The sequence below is a fragment of the Neopelma chrysocephalum genome, unplaced genomic scaffold (genome assembly GCF_003984885.1).
Source record: "Neopelma chrysocephalum unplaced genomic scaffold, ASM398488v2 Primary Assembly neopelma1_95854, whole genome shotgun sequence".
Lineage (NCBI taxonomy): Eukaryota > Metazoa > Chordata > Aves > Passeriformes > Pipridae > Neopelma > Neopelma chrysocephalum.
Window position 1 is genome coordinate 7,426 of NW_020924509.1, and position 23,238 is coordinate 30,663.

Below are 23,238 nucleotides of genomic sequence, written 5' to 3' on the forward strand. Positions count from 1 at the left end.
GCTTCTGTTTCTTCTTCCGTGAGAGGACTGAAATGTGCTTTCTGGTCTAGGAAGGGAAATCACAAAACCTGTGATTTATTCATACCTATTTTACATAGAGCTTTTATCAGGATGATGGGTAAACTAGGGAAGGAGTGAAGAGTATGTATGGGAGAGCTTTGTGGGCAGTCAGTGCTGATGGCAAAAAGAAATAGGCCATGAGAAACCCCACTCCCCTCTTCATTTAACAAAGGTCATGGAGATCACTCCTGAGCTATCTCAGCTGTTAAGCAAGTGTGTGTACCTGGAAAGACTGGCAGTTCTTAAATTAAAGACATTTCCATGACTTTTCCAATATCTTTATTTCTGAGGCCCAAAGTCAGTAAATACTGCTCATCAGGCAGAGATTCAGCCCTCTCTGGCAACAGGTGAATTCCGTGAGGATCTGGAATAGAGAAAGAAAAATAATTTCCAATGTCACATTTCAGTTGTAAGAGAAGTTACTATTTTGGAGACAAGAGAAAAAAACCAAAAGAAATATAAGGAGTGAAATGTACTTCACAAAGCTTGCCAAAACAAAGGTGATTGAACCAACCCATGCAGCTCCAAACAGGTTTTGAACTTCCAGTCCTCTGTGGTGTCCAGTCAGGTTTTGAATATCTCTAAGGCTGGAGACTCTAAAATTTCTGGGAAACCTCTTCAATATCTTGACCACCCTTTTTCCCAGATTTTCATTTATGCCCACTGCTTCTCATCCTGCCACTGGATCCTGCTGAGAAGACTCTGCTTCCATCTGCCTTGCTTCCTTCCATCAGGTATTTATACATTTTGATGAAATGTATATAATAGTCAACATTTTGTATTTCAGCTTCAGCAAATGCACGACCGTTATACTTTGGTTAGCAGAGAGGGGCACAGTTTAACTTTGAAGTTGTGTCAGGTACAGACTGTTCGCAGAGAAGTAAGAATTAAAGATCCCTGCCACTTAAGGTCAGATGTGTGCTTCCTTTTGGGTAACTGAGGACTGGGACAAGTACAGCAATTGAGCGGATTAGCTAAATTCAGACATCTCCGAGGGTGGTTATACCTCACTTTTCATCCAGAATAATGAGGGTTCTGATGTATTATGCTGTGGAAGGCAGAATTTACAACCTGCTAATGGTTAAGCTGAAAACCTTTATATACCACCTACCCTCATAAATTGGGCTTTGCAGCACTGGATTGTAAGATCTAGCTCTTTAACCTGGGGTACCCAGTGTATGCTGCAAGTGTAGAAGCAATTTGCATATTTGAGACTGCAACAGAACTAATGGATGTTTCTAGTAGTTTATATTACTTCTAATGTGCTTCCGTGATGTGTAGACTGAATAGAGACATCTCAAGCTGTGTATTTGAGTTGGTGATTTTTTGTGTGTATTTTTTAAAATAGTAGTTGAAAAAATATTACATCAGATTAGAAAGTTAATGCATGCAACAATGTTAAATGAAGAATGCTTGTAAGGGTACTTCAATGCCCTTCAGGTAAATTTACAGTGAGACACGAGCATTTAAAATGCAGACAGTATTAAAACTTGTTGAGTTGATGAATGACTCTCTGATTCTTTACTTATGTGACATATTGGTCCACATAAAAATTTGCCACAGAAGAGGAAGTTCACATCAAGCGACAGAATAGTCAGTTGTGTCTGCTTGTTAGAATTGTGTGAGACAACAAGCTGTTTGGACCTGTGAAAAATTCTGTGCATAAAGCAGCACAGTTCTAGCAGAAGTTGTTAGCAGCTTTGCTTGGAAGTCTAGAAAATACCCATTGGAAATCCATTCTTATTCTCCTCACTGATCTGTAGGAACACAGTTGGACTGGAAAATGCAATGCCCATGCTTCAAAAAACCCTGGCCAAGTAGTCTTTTATGAAAAATATATATTTGAATTTGTTTCTCTTTTTTATTTTGGAGTTGTCCCTTGGTCCAGTGAATCTGTGCACTCTGTAAATGTGAAAGAAGAGTTCAGACCTTAGGTTCCAAGGCAGAGTTGGTTTATTTCAGCTTGGGCTGCGTGCCACTGGAGTGGGACCTGGAACAGAGAAATCCCTGGGCCTTTACACCCTTACAGTCTGTGCACAAGATCTTCATACACTCTTCATGTGCCCTGCACATGCCTCTTGGTCCAATGGTGATTTATGGTTGAGGGTCTTCTTGTACCTGACTGGATTCTTTCTCCATGTTCATGTGTCATTAACTACTCTTATCTTCCGTCTTGGGGCAGCTTTGGGGGACTCCAGGGTCTCAACCCTTATCTGAAGATAACCAATCTTTCTCTGTTTCCTCCCCTGCTTAGTAATTCCTGCTAACAAACAGAGTTCATTTAAAGTTCACCTACACTAAGTTTTGAGCAGGGCCCACTCATGCTAAACTGTAAGCAAGTTACAATTAAACTTAAACCTACACAATTAATATCTGATATTCTATAAGTAAACTTACTTTAATCCCCAACAATATACTCCTAGTTTATGCCTAGCACCAGTGCAAGTTCTGCCTATCTCATGGCCACACAAGTCATCTCAGCACCCTTGTTTGTTGGCTTATTCACTTTTAATAAGGCTCTTGGTGCTTCTATTTGAGTCAGCCTGGTGTATGTTGGTAACGTTACTCTATACTCTGCTGCAATAAACCTATATTGTAACCAATCAAAAACCCATCCACAAAGTACGCATCATAAGGGGAAATATTTTACTCTCTCAAGCATCTTTCTTCAAGTCTTAGGGGATGACATGATCCACCCAGCTGGGAAGTCTCTGTGGTGTGATGGTCAGTTATGAGTTGGTGATGAGGGGATGATATGTGCAAAACATGAGGTTAGCTGATGTGTGAAATTTGGATGGGATAAGTCCACTGAATCCCTCTTGGTTGACTTGACACCAGAAGCTCAGGACAATCAAGCCTCTGTTTGTCTTACCTAAGGATGAAAGACCTTTGTGACAGGTCAAATATCACTGTTTTGAAGCATTTTCGTGTGATATTTTTAAGAGGCCATACCATACTGCAGACTGCATAAGGGAGTAAAATAAGCAAAAGTAAGTAAGCCCTGCTTGTATATAGTAGGTAGTAATTTATAATTATGCAGTGAAATTATTACACAAAATACAAATTGAATGTCTTAGATATATCCAGGCTAGTTGTAAAAATGTGGTTGACAATATGTAGTATGTTCCTCAGTCCTATGCTTCATGATAGTTGCTGCATGGCTGCCTCTGATACCATTAAACAATTCAAAACATATGTATATTTTGCATATGGGCAAAAAACGACCATCAAACTGGGCAATGAAAGAGCAATAGCATGCCTTGTATCGTACAGGTGTGAATAGAATTTTTGAAGTAGATTATTTCTACTAGCCAACTTTTACATTCAAATAGAGTCTGTCTTAATTATCCTTGGTAAGCACACTGTATTACAACTTTCATTGTTGCACTGAGCTTAGCATTTTTGTTTGAAACACAATGAAATGAAATGGAATACTGCAATAAGTTACCGCTTTGCTATCGGTAGCTCTTGGAAAATATAAAAAACCCCCAAGATGGCAATACCTAATGCATTACAATATGTATGTAGACACTATATCTACATAACTAGGAAAAAAGAAAACCCTGCATATGAAACAAAAGATTTTATGACTTCAGTCTATTCCTGCTCTGAACAGTATATACACTTCTACAGCCTGTGAAGGCAGAGGGTACTGTGTGATATACACATACATAACTGTAGCAAAACAGTATTGATGTATTATATACAGTTAGAGCTATACAGAGTTCTACACAGCACATCACATTTTGGGCTCCAGCAGATTGAATTTTAGTTTTCTTCAATACATCATTGATGAATGAAGATTTGTCCCCTCTTAAGCAGCTTCTTCAGCGGAGCAATCAATGCCTGCATAAGTAAACTTCTCATATAGGGTAGTATTCACATATGTCTGGGAAGGAAATAAAGAGAAAAAGTGTGATGCAAGGTGCATTACCTCCAGAAACCTCAACAATGTTGAAATTACTTATGGCCTAATTATTTTCTATGGATTCATTCTTACTTTCCTTTCTTCTAGCATCCTGTTCAGTGACACCAATATCTGAGCAAATGATGGTCTTTCATATGGTTTCTCTCTCCAGCACTGTCTCATTAGGTCATACCTTTAAAAATCAAACATCAACATTTGATAGTTTAGATATATAGATTAAAGCTGCAAATTCATGCTTATTGAAAGATTGTGCACACTCCATTTTTCGGAGGAAAATGGATTTATACATAGCTGAAATTGCATTTTCCATGGCTGGTCGCTGTCTGAAAAGAATTTTCTTATACTCGGAAATAATGAAAAAGCTCTCTTTGAGTTAAAGCCCAGTCATGTTGTGCAAAGAACAGAGCATCTGGTAGGAGCTGGGGCAGTAACTTACACTTCGTCGTCACAGTTGAGAGGCTTTTCCAGTCTGTACCCTTGAGGCAGTTTTTCATATAGTTCTGCACATGTCATTCCACAGTATGGTGTTCCACCTAAGGCAAAGTTTAACCATTGTCATGAACAGAAGGGGGTTTTAACAAAAAAAAAGTTTAATTTCATAGTAGAAATGGAAAAGTATGACTGACATAGCAACAGGTAAATTCATCCAATGTTAGGGAATATTTTGCAGCTACGTTTTTGTTGTTAATGCTTCCATACTGCTTGATACACAATATTGAAGAGAAAAATAAGACTAAGTATCAGATTTTATCATCTGTGGGCCTGGCCTAAATTTCTCTACAAATCTGAGATCCTGCATCTGATTGTATTTGAACTGTTTTTCCGATAGCCTTCATGTCAATAGGCCAGTCATTCCTTCATTAGTATTGTGTAAATAGGATCAGGTATGGACTCATGGAGCTATTACTGTCAACCTGGTTTTGCTCCTTTCTGCAGGTGTTTGGTAGTTTAGACTTGATTTTCCACACTGCAGTGTGTCAGTTCCCATCCATATCTGGTGCAAACCCATTTACTAAGGAAAGCTGAAAACAAATTAGAAATGCAGAGTTCATGATTAGTCCAGTATGCACTGTGCACCTCAGTGAGTGTGTACCTTTTGACCAGCAGACCGTGGGGCACATGTCCAGGGCAAATCATAAAGGAGGTGTAAAACAATGACATTGAATAGTTTGAGGCTGTACCACAATCGTTATGAATAGAGGTGTGTGCAGAAATCACCTCTAAATTTTATTTGAAGATCAAATGTTCAAAAATTTTCTTCAATAATATTTGGAGTAGGAGATTATTACTCCCCCACCCTGCAAGGTCATTAAAATGTAAGTCTTGACTTAGAAAGGCTGAGGAAAAGCCACACATCAAACTCAAAACATATTGAATTAAGGCTATATATCATGTGATATGCTAAAGTTTATATTTAGGTGTGGCCTAGGTTTTATAGTGCAATGAAAACACGGACATTATGGCTCTTTCTCATTTAAAATGGAAAATTGCATTTCCAAGTGTACTCAAGCTAAAAAAAATTTAGTAGAATGAAACAGAAAGAAAATGAAACATGTTGTGAAGCAATATTTTTTAAAAGACTGAGTGAATGGAGTTGCCTTGGCTTGGATTGTTTATTTTCGCCCTACAAAACTCAGATACTTACCTAAACTAACAATTTCCCATAACAGGACACCGTATGACCATCTGCAACAGAGGGATATTATGAAGTACAACAAGAATGCAACAAGATTTAGTATTTTTAAGTGGTAGATAGTTTTGCTAGTATTCAAGGAACACGAAGAAGTGTGATACATTCTTCTCTATTTTTTATAAAGTTTTGTATAATGATAGTGTGCACAGAATCAGAAAGCAGGAAAATTAGCAAAATTAATCCACTCTGAGTCAACCAGAGAACTTTGTTAGATTGTGAGTTCTCAGCAAATATTGTATTTACAGAATTGCTTTGCCAAATATAATTTTCAATTTACTAACTAAAATACCAAGTTCCTCTGGGTCTCCCAAAGATTCATAAGGTTTCTGATTTCAAATGAGAAATGTAGCTCAAGTAGTGGTCCAAATCCAAGTATCTTGTGAATATACAACTTGGTCAGACACTGATGAAGAAATAAAAGGAACTTTTTAGTTGTGAGTTTTAATTTTTTTGCTTTCTTTTGCTCACTCAGGCTGACATGACCACTGAGTGTTTTGAGTTAACAGTGACTATCAAACTTTCCTTGATATTGAAAAATATTTATTTTAAAAATGCCACTTGAACATATACTTACACATCACTATTTGTGGTGTAAACACTGTAATTCAAAGATTCAATTGCCATCCATCGCACTGGAAGCCGTCCCTGGAAATTATTTCATGAAAATTTATTTGTTGGTGGTTGAAACAGCAGTATTGCAATTTGTGTGCCAACAATTGTTCTGTGTTACCTTAATGAAAACTAGCTTCATGCAAGTAAACTTTATCAAGTAAATAAACATATTCAAGTTGTGCATTTTTATGGAAGAAATTCTTTACTGTGAGGGTGGTGAGGCACTGGCACAGGTTGCCTGGAGAAGCTGTGGATGCCCATCCCTAGAAGTGCTCAAAGCCAGGTTGGATGGGGCTCTGAATAATCTGGTGTAGTGGAAGATGTCCCTGTCCACAGCAGGGGGGTTGGAACTAGATGAAGTTTAAGGTCCCTTCCAAACCCAAGCCATTCCATGATTTTATTATTTGCTTCCCAAAGGGAGAGTTCACACTAAGGTTAACAAAAAAATTATGCAACCAGCATCAAGACAAAATGTAAATAATACCTAAGTGATGTCTTATGATGCATGCCTCTGACTAATCCTGTTGCCTTGACAACACAGTCCTATTTCTGGTCTATAACTACATGATACTTATTACACACTTCCCTCTTTCAGATATTACAAAGTGTTAGCTCTGGGCAGCTGTTTTTTCAGCTCACAGATCCTGACATACCCACTGTCTTGCTGGTTACTCTCTTGCTAACTTTGGCCTTGCTCAATAGAATTAAACCAGCTTGCCTCAGCTATCTTGCTGTCATCCATATTCACATAAATAATTTTTAAATTACATTTTATATTATAATCATGGTAGAGAATTTATTTGCAAGTAACACATGTATATTAATAAACATGATATATATATTTTAGTGTATAACATTTAAATAATCAGTTCTGTAATACCTATAAGTTTGCATTTTTGTTGGTATGAAAACACAAAGTAGGAAACAAGAAAACAAAAATGAAGAAAATAGCCTGTATCAGTTTGTTTTGATCCTTACCATGGTCTTCTTAACATAAACTTCTTGACCTCTTGATAGGCCAAAGTCAGCTATTTTTGCAACATAATTTTCTCCCACCAAGATGTTTCTTGCTGCCAAATCTCGATGAATAAACTAAAATAAATACAAAAAAAAAAATCACCTGCATATCAATGAGCTTTACATGCTTTACTTTACTGATATATTGAAAATTGCAAACATTCAGAGTAAGAACACAAAACAGCGAATTACCATGGTATGTCACTACCAAGAACATTTTAAATTTTATCTAAAAATGAAAGCAGTTAACTACCATGTTGTTTGTAAGTTTTAATGCCTCTTTCATGATTCCCCATGACATAGTATCTGGTAGGATTCAGTGAAGACAAGAAAGTAAATCTCATCCAGTGGGTGCTACAGAAGCTAAAACTAAAACCTTATTTTGATTTCGTTAAAAGGTATAGTCTGGAAAAAAATTATTTCCTTTGCTTTCAGTGGGTAGAGCATTGAAGACTGACCTGTTTCTGGCTCAAGTAGTCCATCCCTCTGGCAACATCTGCTGCAAAATGCAGAAGTTGCTGAGAGGAAAGTGTAGATGCAGTACTGTTGGCAATAGCAAATGCTGGGTCTGTCTCTAGTACTCTGCTTTTCCGAAGGAAGTCCAGTAAATTTCCATGGGGGGCATATTCAATAGCCAGGTAAAGATATCCTAATGAAACATCAGATAGTGAGCATACCACACACTAAAAGATGGTCAGTAATAGTCTGCCTTGAGTGAAAAAAGAAATAAACATAAAACAGACCAGAGGGGAAAAAACAAACAGGCTAATTTCTAGAAGTAGAGGAGAATTTAGAGCTATTGATGAACATAAGTTCTGAAGGATAGCTTGTATATCCAAATACAAGTCTATTTGTCTTTTGAACAAATGTTGCAGACAGACCTGCTTATGAGCTAGTGTTTCTATGGCCTGTATGGACTGTATTATGGGGGATTTTAAAGTTCATGTATTCAAGAGTATCTTACCCCTATGTTCACAGGCTCCCAAAAGATTTATGATGTTGGGATGATGACCAAGTTTACAAAGAACTTCAAGTTCTCCAGCAAAATCTCTGTGATCATCTTTTGACGCATACTCTGAAAATCATATAAGCATGCATTTACGTTTTCCTTTGAACTGAATTTATAACCATGTTGTTTTTAATTATGAGTACTCTGAGATGCCTGGGCCACTTCTGCTGCAGCCCCAATAAAAGGAGAAAAACTCTAAGGTACATTAGTATTTACTGAAAAAAGTGAGATTTTTCAATCAAAGGAGAAATGTCAGAACCTAATGTCTGTAGCAGCAATCCGCATCTTAATATACCATGTTACTTCTCTTCTGTTTGAGAATGTAAAATGTTGTAGCAGTTCATGTGAAAACTAGCTGCCTAAAAATCTTTCCATATCTGTGCTGTTGATTATTTCTGCCTGCATGCAGACCTTGGCTCTTTTTACATTAATCGTCTTACTTAAGAGTGTCTTTCAATTTGCCTAGATAATGATCTAGTGAACTGCAATAAAATATTCGCATTCTTGCAGTATTGTATTGTTCTAGTTCTGCCTGGAACATAACTGTCACGCCAATGAATAAGAAGAAAATGAATGACCCTGAAGGTGTGTGCATATAGATGCATAGATATGGTTGTCTCTGAATGGCTACGGTAAAGCAAGATGAGCAAATGCTGTGCCCCAAGACTAGCTCTGTGCTTCACTCTATTAAATGCATCCCACTTTGCAGATGAACTCACATGAAGTTCATACTGAACTATGAATTGAAAACCACTTGATGGTTAATGATATTAATTATTAAGGAGAAATAGAAACCAACTTGACCCTGCAGAAATAAAGTCTGACAACTCTTGGCCTAGTAACAGCTGATACAACTTAATTATCAACTTTGAATATTTATTTTTCTTTAGAAGAGGGCTACTAAGCATTTCATATGACAGAGAAACAATTGAAATAAACAGCCAAGAAAATTCTTAAGTCACAGAATCTCTGCTCTTTACTACCTTTCATCCTTTTTATTGCAGCATCCATGCGTAAGCCATCTTTCTTAATGCGTGCTTTCAGGACTTGCCCAAAGTTACCTTCCCCAATCACATCTTGAAATTTTATGTCATTCCACTCAAGAACTGGATATATAGTGGGATCTGGACTGTTTTTGGCTTTCCTGCTCAGAGTGAGAGTACCTGAGTTAAACTGTACAGCTGGTTCTTCCCTCTGCAACAGAGTTAAGCAAATGACGTTAACTGTGATTTCTACTTCACTGAGCAATGCTCTGGTTACCTTTCCCAAATACCTGTATGCTCACTCATATACACACGCAGAGTCCAATCCATCTCTTACTTACACATAAGTGAGTACACTGAGCATTTACACCTACTTTAGACACAAACTGCAACAAGCAGTTCTGCCCAGATCCATAAAATTATTCAGACTCATAATTTATATGTAAGTACCTTTATAGACCTAGGTCACCTGACCAAATTTATAATCATCTTGGAGGTGAAGGACATGGGCAAAAATAAAGTGAAAAACTGATTTAAAACCAATTTTAAGTCTCAGGTTTGAGATTTATCTCATATTAGCCATCATTAAATTCTGTTGGTTAAGCTCAGTAGGAAGGGTGAGGCAAGAAGTAGAAAGGAAATAAAAGGAGAGAGGAAATTATCTTCTCCATAAGGAGGCAACATCTGCATCTCCAGGAGACATCTCCTCTTCAGTTACACATTCTCATTAAATACCTCCGTGGGAAAAGTTTCAGGACAAGGAGTCAAAGCTATTCTGTGTGGCCTGGGGACTGATCATCTGTTTGGATTAACTCCTGGCTCCCTGTTTATGAAACAAACTATTCAGATACACATGAAGGAGCTCTTTGGCCCAGCTTCATTTTGCTTCACAGATTCCCCTGGGAAGTGAGGGAAAAGCACCGGAAAGCAGAGTGATAAGGAGACTACAGCAGGATACAAATATATACATGTGTATAAAGAAAGAGATACCTCCATATAATGTTAACAACCTTAAGCAATTTCCTCCCAGCCAGAACTATGATGTCACTGTTGACTGGTCCTGCTGTGCTGTCCCCAGATTGAAAATAGACCAGCACTCACCAACAGTTGCTGATGCTCGAAAGCAACTTTAAATATATGGTAGTTTTCAAGAACAGGTATGACTGTATAAGGAGAACAGGCTCCTCCATTCTGTTTGACTTGGTACTTGACATACACAGGTGTGACAAAGCAGAAAAGGGAGCAAGGGAAATGATGTGCAACTTTTTTCAAGCCAACTTTTCTACCTCATAGCCTGTAACTGTGATTCCTTTAGCTCCGGGGTCACTAGCAGAAAAGTTTTACAACAACAGTACTAATTACACACATGAAGAGAAGACAGTATTTGGGAAGGCCAGGAAAAAGAAACTGGAAAAAAAAAAAAGAGGAAAAGATGAGCTAAAGTTAATAATCAAATTGACACAGGAAAACTGGAAACCCACCACCACATTTTGGAAAGCCTGAGCCATTCGACGCTGGAAGTTGGCTCTCTTTAACTGCAACATGATGAGAAAGGCCAGGAGAATTGTTACACAGGTCATCCCTGCAGAGCCAAGGATAGCAATGAGCAGCATTTTGCCTCCTTTTGATTCATAGGGAGCTGTTGAGGAAGCACATAAGGAGTTCATCATTGTTCTGAATTTAGCTATACATTAGCAATGTATAGCTAAATACTTCTGCCTTGTAAACTGTTTAAAGACATAAGGATACATCTCTTTGTTTTGCAAAAATGTCACTGAATTTTGTGTGTATGAACACCTGCAGATTCTGTTGCATTCTGTCAGAGCAGAGTTGAGGTCACATTCAGTGATCTAATAGACCTATTATATGATGATCCTTTAATTTATGAGCTGTTGGGCCCTTTCTAGTGGATCCACACAAACTGTGGATGTTGTCACTTCACCAGTGCCGTGCAGTGAACTAAGAATTGAATTTCAGCGGTGTTGTGTTGTATGTCAAACTTAAGAGCAAAAGAAAACTAAAATTAAAAAATTAATATTATGACCCTGTCTTAGCTAACTAGTTTATACCATCAGACCTGGTTTGTGCAAGTCCAGCATGGTGGATTAACCAACCTTTAGTTTCTGGAAGAGTCTTCAGTTCAAACGATGTGTTTGGGTTGCTCAAGCCAATGTTGTTTTGAGCATTAATCTGAACCTGGTACACAGTGTTTGGTTCAAGGCCCTTGAGCTGGTACTGAGTAATGCTGGTGTTCTTTATGATAATATCGATGTGGTTGTACTCAGCCTTGCCATAAATTTTGTAGCTGATGATGATGGAGGAGATGGAGTGACCCTCAGCAGCTGTCCAAGAGATGACTGAGGATGTGTCTGTGGTGTTAGAAAATCTGATGTTGTATGGTGCAGGAGGGATTCCTGAGAACAAACACAAACACAGAGAGCATTGGAGTATACATCCATCTCTTTCGTCTTCCCACAGAGAGCAAAACACTTTCCTCAGCGCTTTTGCCATGCTAAACAGAAGCGGAATTTTGTTGATGAGTTATGGTAACTGAATGCAAGTTTTATGAACTTGATGTGCTGCCACCCTTGTTGTAATACTCCATACTTCCAGCAGAGGTTGGAGTGGCCTTTGGTATACTGTCTTTGGATGAAGATATGCATTCTCTGGTCTGTATGAAAGCACACCAAAATTGCTTTCAGATTAATGCAGAAAGGGCTAATTTCTTTCTATACTGAATCATCATTCCCTTGTAATTCCCATGTCCCATACTTTCACTGCTTTAAGAAGCAATTACCTGTCAGGATACAGCCTGTTAGAAAGAAGGAAAATCAGTACCAACATTTCTAAACATTTAATCAGAAAGCCACCAGCAGGGGTGACTGCTACACTTGTGGACACAGCCATGGCTGCTAAACTAAGTACCTTCTCATGGAAAACAGTACCCTTATGCTTTTCTTACTGCAGTTTGGCGTCAGAGCTCAGGAAACTGGAGTGTCCCATGACAGCCATTGATACTTCTGTTAACACATGTAGGATCTCACATGAGGGCATCCTCACGTGACTTGTAAGGAGCACATCTTTCCAGCGTGTGGTATGGGCAGTGGCACCCATCAGCCATTCAGATGGACATCTGTTCAGATGGTATTTCATGCAGATAGGGCATTTGTTGTGGCGTTATGAAAGCACACTGCTCTCACTCAGGGAATTCAAGGATGGTCTTCAGTGTAGCACACTTAACTACCCTTTGCTCACAGGGGTTTTACCTTGCATTGCATCTTCTCTTCTTTAAGTGCTGACCTATTTCTGTATTGTCATAGCTGAATTGAGTAGTAAAAGAGTTTGGAGTAGTGACTCTCATGGCCCATCATTCTGAGGAGGAAAAAGTGCTATGTGTGTCAGAAACATGAGTTGCACTGGAATGAAAATGTGGATTCTCAAGCCTTTTTTTTTTCCGTTACAAAAAAAAATCATGGTTAGTTCGTGATAATTTCCAACAGAATAATTTCTTTGGACACTGAACTTTCAAAATAATAGCAATAACAACCACAAGTGATCATCAGGAACTAAGTGTTACCAAGACAAAGGATTATATTTAACATAGTCATCAAGTGACAATCAGTCTGATCACTGGGAGAAAGATGGAGAATTAAACAGAAGGATGTGCAGCACTTACTGTCACTGAAAGTCCATGCATACAGATAGTTGCTCCATTCTCCTTGGGACCTGGTGTTCACCCGTACCCTGCACATGTATTGCTGTCTAGGCTCAAGATCTTTAATGATCAGGGTGGACATATTTCCTGGCACTTGAGTAATAACACTGCTCTCGTCACCGTTGTCATTCACGCTCTTCCTTTCCACTTCAACACGAATGTCCTCCTCTGTCCTCAGTGTTAAAGGATGCCATGACAAATTCAGTGATGTCATACTTTTTGGAAAGAGAGTGAGACCTTCTGGTGGAGGAAGACCTTGGAAAAGCCACAGTGAAACAGGGAACAACATTTCACGTCTGGTATGTAAGCTAAAATAGGAGTACCAGTTATTCCCAACCTCTTGCCCTAGCTTGGGGTGACACAGGGTAATTCAGACACCCCACACAATTTGGCAGAAGTTACATCTAAGAGATGTTGATAGTCCACAGTATCTTATCAACAGCTGTTGTGTCAACAAAAGGTTATCTTCAATGAGCTGGTGTTGCAGATGCAATTTTAGATGTGAGAAAACAACTGTGTTGTCTTGTTAGATAGCTCCTGGTGCAATCCTCATTTATTTTGTATGTCTGTATTCAGACTGAGATCTATCCTCAGTGGACTAAAACCTTTCCCACTTTTTCAAACTTCTTCATTTTTAAAGCAAATTTATCTAACACTAAGAGGGAAAACTGCAGAAGAAGTGATTTGTACCTCCAATTCTGCTGCCTAGCCAGACAAAATATATAAATTTTCTGTTCCCAGATCCCTCATCTCTAAATCAGGGAAAATAATAGCTGCCTTTTTGTGGTTTTCTTCACCTCAGTTTTTTGGGTTTGGTTTTTCCTTACTTTTTTTTTTTTTTTTTAAATCCCTGTGCCTGAGGTTATTTTGAAGGACTCTACTTCAGGTCTAGCCTTCTTTGCTCAAAGAAAAGTGCTCTGGCAGAGATCAAGAGACAGACCACAGAGAAAAAAAGCCGGAACACCCCATTTGTGAAAAGCCAAGATGTGACTTACCAAGTGCAGCTGTTGTGAAGCTAGCCTGTGGTCCAGGATGGCCTTCCCCACCTTCCCCTTGTCGACTCAGCTGAACACAGAACTGATATTCTGTTTTGGGTTCCAGATTATCCAGTCTTTTAGTTGCCCCTTTTACTGACAAGACAAGTCAAAAGAAAGTAAAGCCATGGCCCATGCTGAAATATGTTAAGAAAGTAAAGGTTTGGAAATATAAGATAAAATACTCAGGCTTGGGTTTTTGTTGCTTTTCCTGATTCATTAAGATAAACTATTTAGAAGTATGAAATAAGTATTTTTAAATTGAGCTCCAACCCAGCCCTTGTTCATCTGCCCTTCTTTCAGTACAAAATAAGACTGGTTGCTTAGGCAGTGTGCACTGTGTGTGCAGATCTTTCATTATACTGAATTAGTAACAGTAGTTGTTTACTTGTTAAAGTTCCTGTAATGTTTTGTATAGTATTTTAAGCCATGCATAAAATGTTTAAGCAGAGTTGGAAGAGGTCATCTAACTCATAAGTAGATTTCATTTTGCCCATATGATTCCTGACAAATATTTTGGTAAGTTATTTATCTCACCAGCAGCACAATTGACATGAAGCAAGATGGTAGATGCTTCAAGACATCCCCACACTGCTCACTACTTTTGAAAACCTGCTGCTTACATAGGACTTTTTAACAGCTGGGTGGAGCAGTAAGTACAGTTAATCATAGGGAAGGAGGGGAAAACCTTTGGTTCCTGTAATCTGAATATACACTTTTGACTACTGTTGGTGTGCCATATTCACATGAACATTATGTTTAGTGTTAAACAGAGTCACACATCCAGTCATAAAAGATTCAACTTCTATGCACTGAAGAGTCTTTTCAGTCTAATCAAGAACAGACACCACGTAGTGTTTCAGTTCGCAGTTGAAGTTTCTGTTTAAAGAAATTAAGAATGTCATCTTACCTTCCACAGACATCCAGGACTGATAACGTTTTGCTGGTTTGTACAGAAGTTTTGTTGACACAACAGGTCCATCTCCAAGATGTAACTCAGCATTGATATTAATGATGAGAAAATTATGTCCACTGTCAGTCAGTCTTGGGGGATACTGTGGCACAGGAGGAACTGAACAAGAATGCAAGTATTAAACCAGCCTTTTAGCTCCCTATGCCAGTAAGACTCTGGTGTATCCTAAATCTACAGGGAAATGGGAGATGTTCTTCAAAACTCTCATAAAGTAGATAGGGCTTTATGCCCTAAACCTGACAGTTTAGATATTTAAAAAAAAACTTGGGTATTCTTCTAAACCTTACCATCACACTTATTTTTTTCAATATACCTAATTAATATGTTGCTTATAAAGGGTTTCTATTCATATTCTGACTGCAGATATTTATTCAGACCTTATCCCACAGTGAAGAGAACAGAAGGCTCTGCCATGTTAGACTGTAAAGCTGTGCTTAAAATTAGAGAGACAAAGAGACTTGAAGAGATTCTTGCTTTTACCTTTGACTGTAACTTGAAATGGTTTCTCTGCCATTCCTGCTACTGTCTGCACACTGCAAACCCAGGTTCCTGTATCACGGGGCTGGATTCGATTAATTGTAAACATGGCTTCAGAGCGATTACTGGTGGAAATTCGGGCAGGCTGAAATGACAAATCATGTACAGGGCACGAAAAATGTGGGCATTTTGGAATATTCCAATTATACTTTCTCACAATTCAGAAACTCATCTTGACTTTAGTGATATCAATAAAAAGCATCTAAAATGGCCAATTCCATAAGTTTCGTATGTGCCTGGGCGTTCATGGGGTACCTCAGAATATCAAAATTTCACATTATGCTTGAAAACATCAGTGCTCATTAACTACCGATAAAGTCAATATAAACAGCAGAAATAAGAGAAAGCAATTAGTCAGGAGCCTACCCTTAGGACAGTTCCATCTTGCTTCAAAAGTTTGAATTCTTCAGATTTAGGAAGTGGCTTCCCAGTTGCTATACAAAATGGCTTGAACTCGGCACCAGAATTGAGCTCTACAGGATCTAGTAAGTTTTCTATCTGGGGCGAAAGATCTGCTGAACCTACAGAAGATATATGGTACTATGTCATCATTCAGAGAGAACTTTAAGGAAACAGGACCAAAACAGGTTTAGGTGTACAATAAGCACAGGTAGTTGTGGGTGACTGGTTCTGCCTTCCCTCGTGTGGGCATATGCAAGAATCAGACTTACCGTAGTCAGCATTTTTACATCATAAATCTGAGAAGGAACAATGCCTCTTCTTTCTTTTCCCCACCCCTCTTCTCTCTTTTTCACTGACATTCAAAACACAGTCAGCCTAGCTACGGCAAAATCTTGCACACATGTTGTGAATGTACAGTATCTACTTGCTGTCCATTTTGTCTGTTTATAAAAAAAAGCTGGATGCGCAGCTTCTGTTAGTGATTGATTTAAGGTCAGTGTCAAATCCTTGAAAATCTACCCCTAATGAAAGCAAAATCAGATTAATTGATAGCATATCATCCTGATAAATGCAACATATAGGTCAGAGGCTGTGGTGGTGAGTATGTAACTTCCGCACGAGTGTACGAAGCTGTTAATTGGTCCACTATGAACAACACTACCTCCTGAGGAAAAGCCTTTTTCAAACCACCACAAAGGCTTAAAGCACTGTATTGCAGTGAGGTTGTACAGAAGTGTCTGGGTCCCTGGAATGTAATGGGCAGACCGAGGATACCAGCCTAGAGTGGTAATGCTCTACCAGCACTAGGATCTGTTTCAGTTACACTGGAAAAGCCATTTACTACCATGTTACCTTGCTTTACCTTCTTTTTCACATTGCAGACCATGCCATCCGAAGGAGCAGATGCAGCCCTTAAATCTGTCGCATGTACCTCGATTGTGACAATTGCATTTAAGTTTGCAATCCGACCCATAAAATCCAGGTTTGCATTCTGCAAGTACAAATGTTCCAGTTAGTGCAAAGGTGCTAGAAAATGTCTTCCACTAGTTTTCAGTCTCGTGATTGAAACTTGACTTGTAAAATCATGACCGTAAAAAATCCTGCCTATTACCTAAAATCCTGTTAGTTCCCTTCTGTATTTCCTATGTCCAGAACACCACTTTTTTTTTCTTTATTTTACTATACCTTTATCACACTCCAGTCCCATCCATCCTGTGGCACAAGAACAACCATATGGATCCGGTAGACAGAACATATAATTTCTGCAGCCGTAATTTTCTTTACAGCTCTCTTCACATGTTTTGCCAAACATGTTGGCTCCACAAGCTGTTGGAGGGAGAAAGAATAAGCCAACAGCACTGTCCATAAAAGAGCTAATGCTTCTAATGATACAGCTTTAGACAAGAGAAAAGTTGAATTTAAATAAAGAATATCACTTTGACTATTCAGATACCAGATGTATTAACAACCATAGTAACTTAAGCCACAACTATTCTAAAGGTAAATACAGGCAGCAGAAACAAACATAACTCTCTCACTGTGAGGATCTATCAGCCAAGTACCCCTTGCTTTGGATAGAAGGTGACACAGCTGCAGCAATAAACCCTCTTTACAAGCCCTTTTAATGTAAAATAGACAAAAAGTGCCATGAAAACCAAATATTTTTCTTAAAGGTCAGTACATATGAAGCTGCTGATCTCAAGGTTTCGCTTTTATGATAAGAGCAGTGCTACCCTAGAGTGGTTTGGGTGTCAGCTATTTCAATAGCTTAGCTCTAGTATTTGCAGCATTGAAATTCAGTCAAATATAAGGATACATATTTAGTAATGAACGCAAAAGTTGCTTGGAGAGGTCAAAGCAATGTGATGCCTACTCTAATTCTTCCAGAATCCAAACTTGCTGTCACAGACACAGGTAGGCAGAAACAGACATATCCTGTCGATATGCACCTACAGAGACCAGGCACCCTGTGAGCACATTGGCAGCTTCTTCAGAAGCAGACAGGGAATCTCTAACATATTTCCCAGTGCCAGTGTATCCTTAAGATCTCCTATTCTGCCATGCATTTAGCAGTCAGTCAGTAGCATTGAGCATACTCATTTCAAGGGAATCATAGGATAGCCCCACCTGGAAGTGACCTCGGAAGATCATGTGCTCCAGCCTTTTGTGAGAAAAGGAGCCTAGAGCCTAGAAGATATTGTCTAGCATGTTGTCATATTGATCAAGAAGTGTTGGAAATATTAATCTTCCCTAGCAAAATAATCTCTACTAAAAGAAGAGAGAGAAAAATTAAATCACAACCACAAGAGCAGCCCTACTAATCCAGGGTTCATTTCACTGAACTCTGTCCTGTCTCCAGCACCAGCTGTAAATACTACAGCTCTAAAGAGTAAAACAAGGCTACCCCATATGATGCTTCCCTCAATAATATGCCAACTCCCGTTACTCAGAACAAATTAATAAGCAACCCTTGAAAGTATTATTTACTTACCTTTCTCACATGTTTTTCCCATAAAACCTGGAGGACAGATGCATTCCCCAGTATCTTCATGACAAATGCCATTGTTCGTGCAGGAAGGACAATGGGAACTACAGGAAGGGCCCCATTTCTGAGCTTCACATCCTTTTTTTTGAAAAATATGACATATTTGTTGTCTTCTTAGTAATCCATCAAGTTGTAAAATTATTTTTAAGACAAACAGTAAAATACATAAAATTACAATCCATATGGAACCCCCATCCCCCAACCAACTGGACCACTTTAACTAGTAAATTGGGAGTAGCTTCAAAATTCAAATTTGGGGTGCTACATTAATTCATTTGCAACTCCTAGAAGTATCCTGTGGATGTTATATTACCATCATAAACACTTTCTCTATACTGTGAGATATTTGAACAGCTCTTTATTTTTTCATATCAATTTTATATTTCTATCCAAGTTAATAGAATATAGTTTTCTTTATATCTGATGAAAATGGACACAGCAGCATGAGCCTCAAGACATTTAGAATACTTAATGGAAAATATCCAAACTTGTCTTTTCATCCACTAGGAAATGAACCTTAAGAGCTAACTAAGGCTAGGATAGTTTGTGAAGAAGATGATAAATCTTAAAATAAATAAGGTTTGAATATAGCCCACCATAGAGAACAGGGAGATACAGTGGAGAATGACAGCCTTCATTCATACTTACTTGATGTTTAAAAAGCTGAGATGCTGAAAAAAGAGCTAGCTCTCCTGGAAATAGCTAAGATGAATTGAACTTAAATCTGATTTTTTATTTTTCTCTCTATATAAATCAATATCAGCTTGTACCAAAGATCCATGGGAAGAAATTTCTTCTGACATAATCTGGTGGCAGTGTATGCTAGGAAAGATTTTAGCCCTTATTTGGGCACAATATTTCAAGTTCATTATGAATTTAAATAATAATCAACAGCACACATTAATGGAACTTACGTCTTACAATAAGCCTTGTGTAAGCAGTAGTAAAGAGGTTTCCTCCTATATATCTGGCAGAGTAAACCCCTGCATCGTGTGGTTGAACTTGAGGATAGGATACTTCCAGCTCCCCTGGCACTTCATGCCTGGGCACAGAGTGGATGAAGGAACCTGGAAAAGGAGCACACGGATACCATAGACAGAATTCATTCACCCTCTACATACAGAAGCCAGTTTGCATTGGTTACTGAAGAGGGACAACTGGGATAGGCTTAGCAGCAGAATCAACTTATTAGTTATGAATTTTCTGGAAGCTCTTTAGCTGTCTTAGTTTTTCATAATTGAGAGGTGTGACTAAAGAAGAAGCTAGATCTTGAGGAGATTTAGTATATGAAAGGGACAAACAACTTCACATTCAGCATTGCTAAGAGTCTAGTGGTTAAAATGTTCATTTGGCTTCTTGGTCTTTTCTGAAGTGAGGAATAATGATCCATAAGGAGTTTAGGGTGGCTGAAGTTCAGTAGCAAATGCCAGCCAGGTCCAATTTAGTCTGAGCAGCACAAAGACTTACTGAGGAGACCAAAACAGAAAGAACTGAGCACAGCTTTATCTTTTCTTCCCAGATTTAACATGTTTCTGTCTCTTCTATGTTGGTTTGTTGTTTTGTTGTTTTGTTTTTTTTTCACCAAAGGGCTTATCTATGTTTTTCTATTGTTGCTGCAGTTGGTCATAAATGTTTGCTAAGTAAGGCAACAGCATTTGGTCTCCTCCCATCCCTCTGAGTGGAAGTAACAAAGTAACAACAACATTTGAACATTGATTGCTGTCAAAGAGAAGCTGCATCCCTTGAACTTCAGGATCTCTGGGAGTCCTTCCACTCCAGTCTGTCAGAGCAAAGCTGCTGCTGTCAGCTAATGCCAGGTCCAGCCAGTTCTCACTAAAATATATGTGCATGCACTCATACACACCCTACAAATAGAGCCAACCACCAGCAAACCCACAGAGCAGAACTGTGACTTTATGGGTACTGCATGTCCCTACGGGACTCGCTAAAATGGTTTGGGTTGGAAGTAACCATAAAGATCATCTAGTTTCAAACACCCTGCCATGAGCAGGGACACCTTTCCCTAGATCAGGTTCCAGTGACTTACTACACTCACATACAGAAATTTCTTTCTAGTATCTGATATAAACCCATCCTCTTTCAGATTAAAGCCATTCTCCCTTGTCCTGCCACTACATGCCCTTGTCAAAAGTCCCTCTCCAGCTTTCCTTCAACCCCTTTTAGGTACTGGAAGGCCACAGTAAGGTCTTCCTGGGGACTTTTCTTCTCCAGGCTGCATAACCCCAACATTCTCACATTAACAGCCCTGACAGACAGCCTGATCCTGTTCTGACTTGCCAGCTAGAATGGCTGAATGACCATCAAACAGATGATATGGTCGCAAATGTCCTTACCTTCTACATCCCCTTACAGTTACACTGATAATGCAACACATTTTTAATTTTTTTCACCTTTCTGAAATAATTTAAAAGGTAAACGGCATCAAGCAGGACCTTTACTGTCTGTAATCATGAATATTATCATACTAGCAATCTGACTATAGTAAAATTTCAGATAGCCAAAACCATAAAACTTTGCTGGGGGATCATTACCAAAACAGCCAAAAGAGTGTGGGTCATTTCAGTCCATGACAACACAGACAAGAGTTTTCCAAGAACACAGGGCCAAATTAAAAGAACAAATGATGGAATGGATTTGTTTTGAAACTGTGAGGCTTTTTGTATATATCTTTTGATTTACATGCTGCATAACAAACACGACAGCAAAGCATTGAGAAAGGCGTATGCTCAGTCTGTTAGCAAGGCTCAATTTTTTATGGCTTGTTTTCCAAGATGGCTGATGTCTCAAAGAAACTCTGTTTAGAAGAACAATTTCATCCTCTACACAGCCATTGTGAGGTCCTGTAAGGGGGAAGTGGTACTTTAAATTATTTAAATGAAAGACTGCAACAGCTATATATTGGAGGAGATGTATTTTGTCTTCTTTGCCAGATGCTGTATCAGGAATTCTCAGGCATGTTGTTTCAACAGCATCTCAGGTGAAAAACTTGACCTACTCTCCAGAGCCAGTTTGGGACTCTCATCCTATTCTATTTACTCCCTGTTCCCTGGTGGCTCACTGTATGCTAAACTATCAGACAAAGATGTTGTGTTTCCACAGCTATAATTTCCTGTGGTCTAACATTCTAATTAAATATGAAGGCACAGGGAGTTTTGGTGACTTATATTTTCCTACGTTTCTATAGGAGGTAGATAGCAAAGACAACATATTTCCAAGTGTCAAGCAGGAGCAACACACAACTGAACAGTGAATTATACGTGATTTAGGTCCCATGTTAGACAGAAAAGTCAGTGTTATGAAAGCTGCAACCAGACTAATTCTTGTAGTTGAATGAAATAAGGACAAAATTTTGTTTACAGTTTTTTCTTTCTAATAGCAGACTACTAGTGATTAATTTCTTAGCCTGAAGAGTATCATAGAAGAAAAATGGCCTCAAAAAGCCATTTGAGGAACAAAACGTATGACTTGAAAGGCAGTAAAAGTGCAAAGAAGGACACACAGCCTTCACAGTGGCACAGAAAAAAAAAAAAAAACCACAAAAAAAACCCCAAAAAACCATGAAAAAACCCACCAAAAAACACCCAAAATTAACAAACCACACCAAACCAAACAAACAAAAAAACAAACAAAACCCCCCCCCACAAAACCCAAAACCAAAACAAAAGCAAAACCCAGGCAAACATACGAGGAGATGTATAAGGGCATCAAAAACGAAAATAAGAAACAAAGCAGAGGTATAAAGAGAGGATTTGGTTTTTTGGTGAAAGAGAAGCAAATCAGATCAACACATTGGATATGGCAAATGGCTCCTTTAGGAACATTAAATGTATGGGCAGTATCAGCAATAACTTTAAAACAGTTACTTGGCACTTAGCTAAAACAATGATATCAGGAAAGTGAAAAGACGAGAAAGATTGATTACCATTCTTGTAGATCACTGCATCTTCCTCTTTTGATGCCATTCTGATGAAGGAAATATTCACATGTTCTCCTTTATTTGCTGTAACAGTTAATGCCACTGGGTAGAATGAGGCTGAAAACAGAACAGAAGCATATGATAAATAGCAGTTATTGTCACTTTCTTGTCCCTGGCCTGAAAGCTGAGAATGGTTTACAGCATGACCCTGACTCAGGTTTTGACATCTAAATTTCTTTAGAGCATAAACTGATTCTTTACCAGCAGCAGCCTCAACCTATGTTTGGCAAAGACAGAGGAACTGTCTATATCCTGAAACAACAGGTTGCCACTAGAACCTAGAACATGAAAAAATAATGGGCTTTTGGCTGAGTAACTGGAAATACTTCATAACTAGGAGCTCCAACTGGCTGTAAAATACTTTCCCAAGTTTCTTGATCCCTTGAGACATTTTTAAAGCAGACTGGATAAAGTACTGGAAATTGTATTGTAGGGAACATGCCGTCATTGGCAAAAAAATACCTAGAGTGACTCAGTTCTTTTCTATTTAGGTTTTATGATGCAGCACTGTCAAAATAGTCCAGAAGACCACAATCATGCAGGGTCTGGAGAAGATGCATAGATAGAATAGGTTTGTGCTTGTTCACCATGCTCTCTGAAAATACAGAGAGTGTTGGCTTGCACTAAGAACCAAGTGAAAAAAAATAATATAGACAGGCAGTGATACTTTTACCAAAATATTCTCAGCTGAAAATGTGACTCAATTAAAATAAATATTCTATGTGAGGGACTG

The 23,238-nt window shown here is 38.5% G+C and overlaps 1 protein-coding gene across 1 annotated transcript in view; it reads right to left on the minus strand.

Annotated features, from left to right (window-relative positions):
• Positions 1-1,995: 1,995 nt before the first annotated feature.
• TEK (TEK receptor tyrosine kinase) overlaps positions 1,996-23,238 on the minus strand; it is a 37,457-nt gene continuing 16,214 nt past the window's right edge. Inside the window, exons 3-23 of the mRNA XM_027708262.1 lie at positions 22,452-22,562; positions 19,423-19,575; positions 18,455-18,586; positions 17,149-17,289; positions 16,826-16,954; positions 15,928-16,082; positions 15,505-15,646; positions 14,962-15,123; positions 14,013-14,147; positions 12,979-13,272; positions 11,417-11,716; positions 10,784-10,941; positions 9,303-9,513; positions 8,275-8,385; positions 7,769-7,959; positions 7,272-7,385; positions 6,256-6,326; positions 5,634-5,674; positions 4,425-4,521; positions 4,061-4,160; positions 1,996-3,949 (exon numbers count right to left, since the gene is read on the minus strand). Of these exons, the coding sequence (XP_027564063.1) occupies positions 3,875-3,949; positions 4,061-4,160; positions 4,425-4,521; positions 5,634-5,674; positions 6,256-6,326; positions 7,272-7,385; positions 7,769-7,959; positions 8,275-8,385; positions 9,303-9,513; positions 10,784-10,941; positions 11,417-11,716; positions 12,979-13,272; positions 14,013-14,147; positions 14,962-15,123; positions 15,505-15,646; positions 15,928-16,082; positions 16,826-16,954; positions 17,149-17,289; positions 18,455-18,586; positions 19,423-19,575; positions 22,452-22,562 (3,023 nt within the window). The 3' untranslated portion in view covers positions 1,996-3,874. The remainder of the gene's footprint in view (positions 3,950-4,060; positions 4,161-4,424; positions 4,522-5,633; positions 5,675-6,255; positions 6,327-7,271; positions 7,386-7,768; positions 7,960-8,274; positions 8,386-9,302; positions 9,514-10,783; positions 10,942-11,416; positions 11,717-12,978; positions 13,273-14,012; positions 14,148-14,961; positions 15,124-15,504; positions 15,647-15,927; positions 16,083-16,825; positions 16,955-17,148; positions 17,290-18,454; positions 18,587-19,422; positions 19,576-22,451; positions 22,563-23,238) is intronic.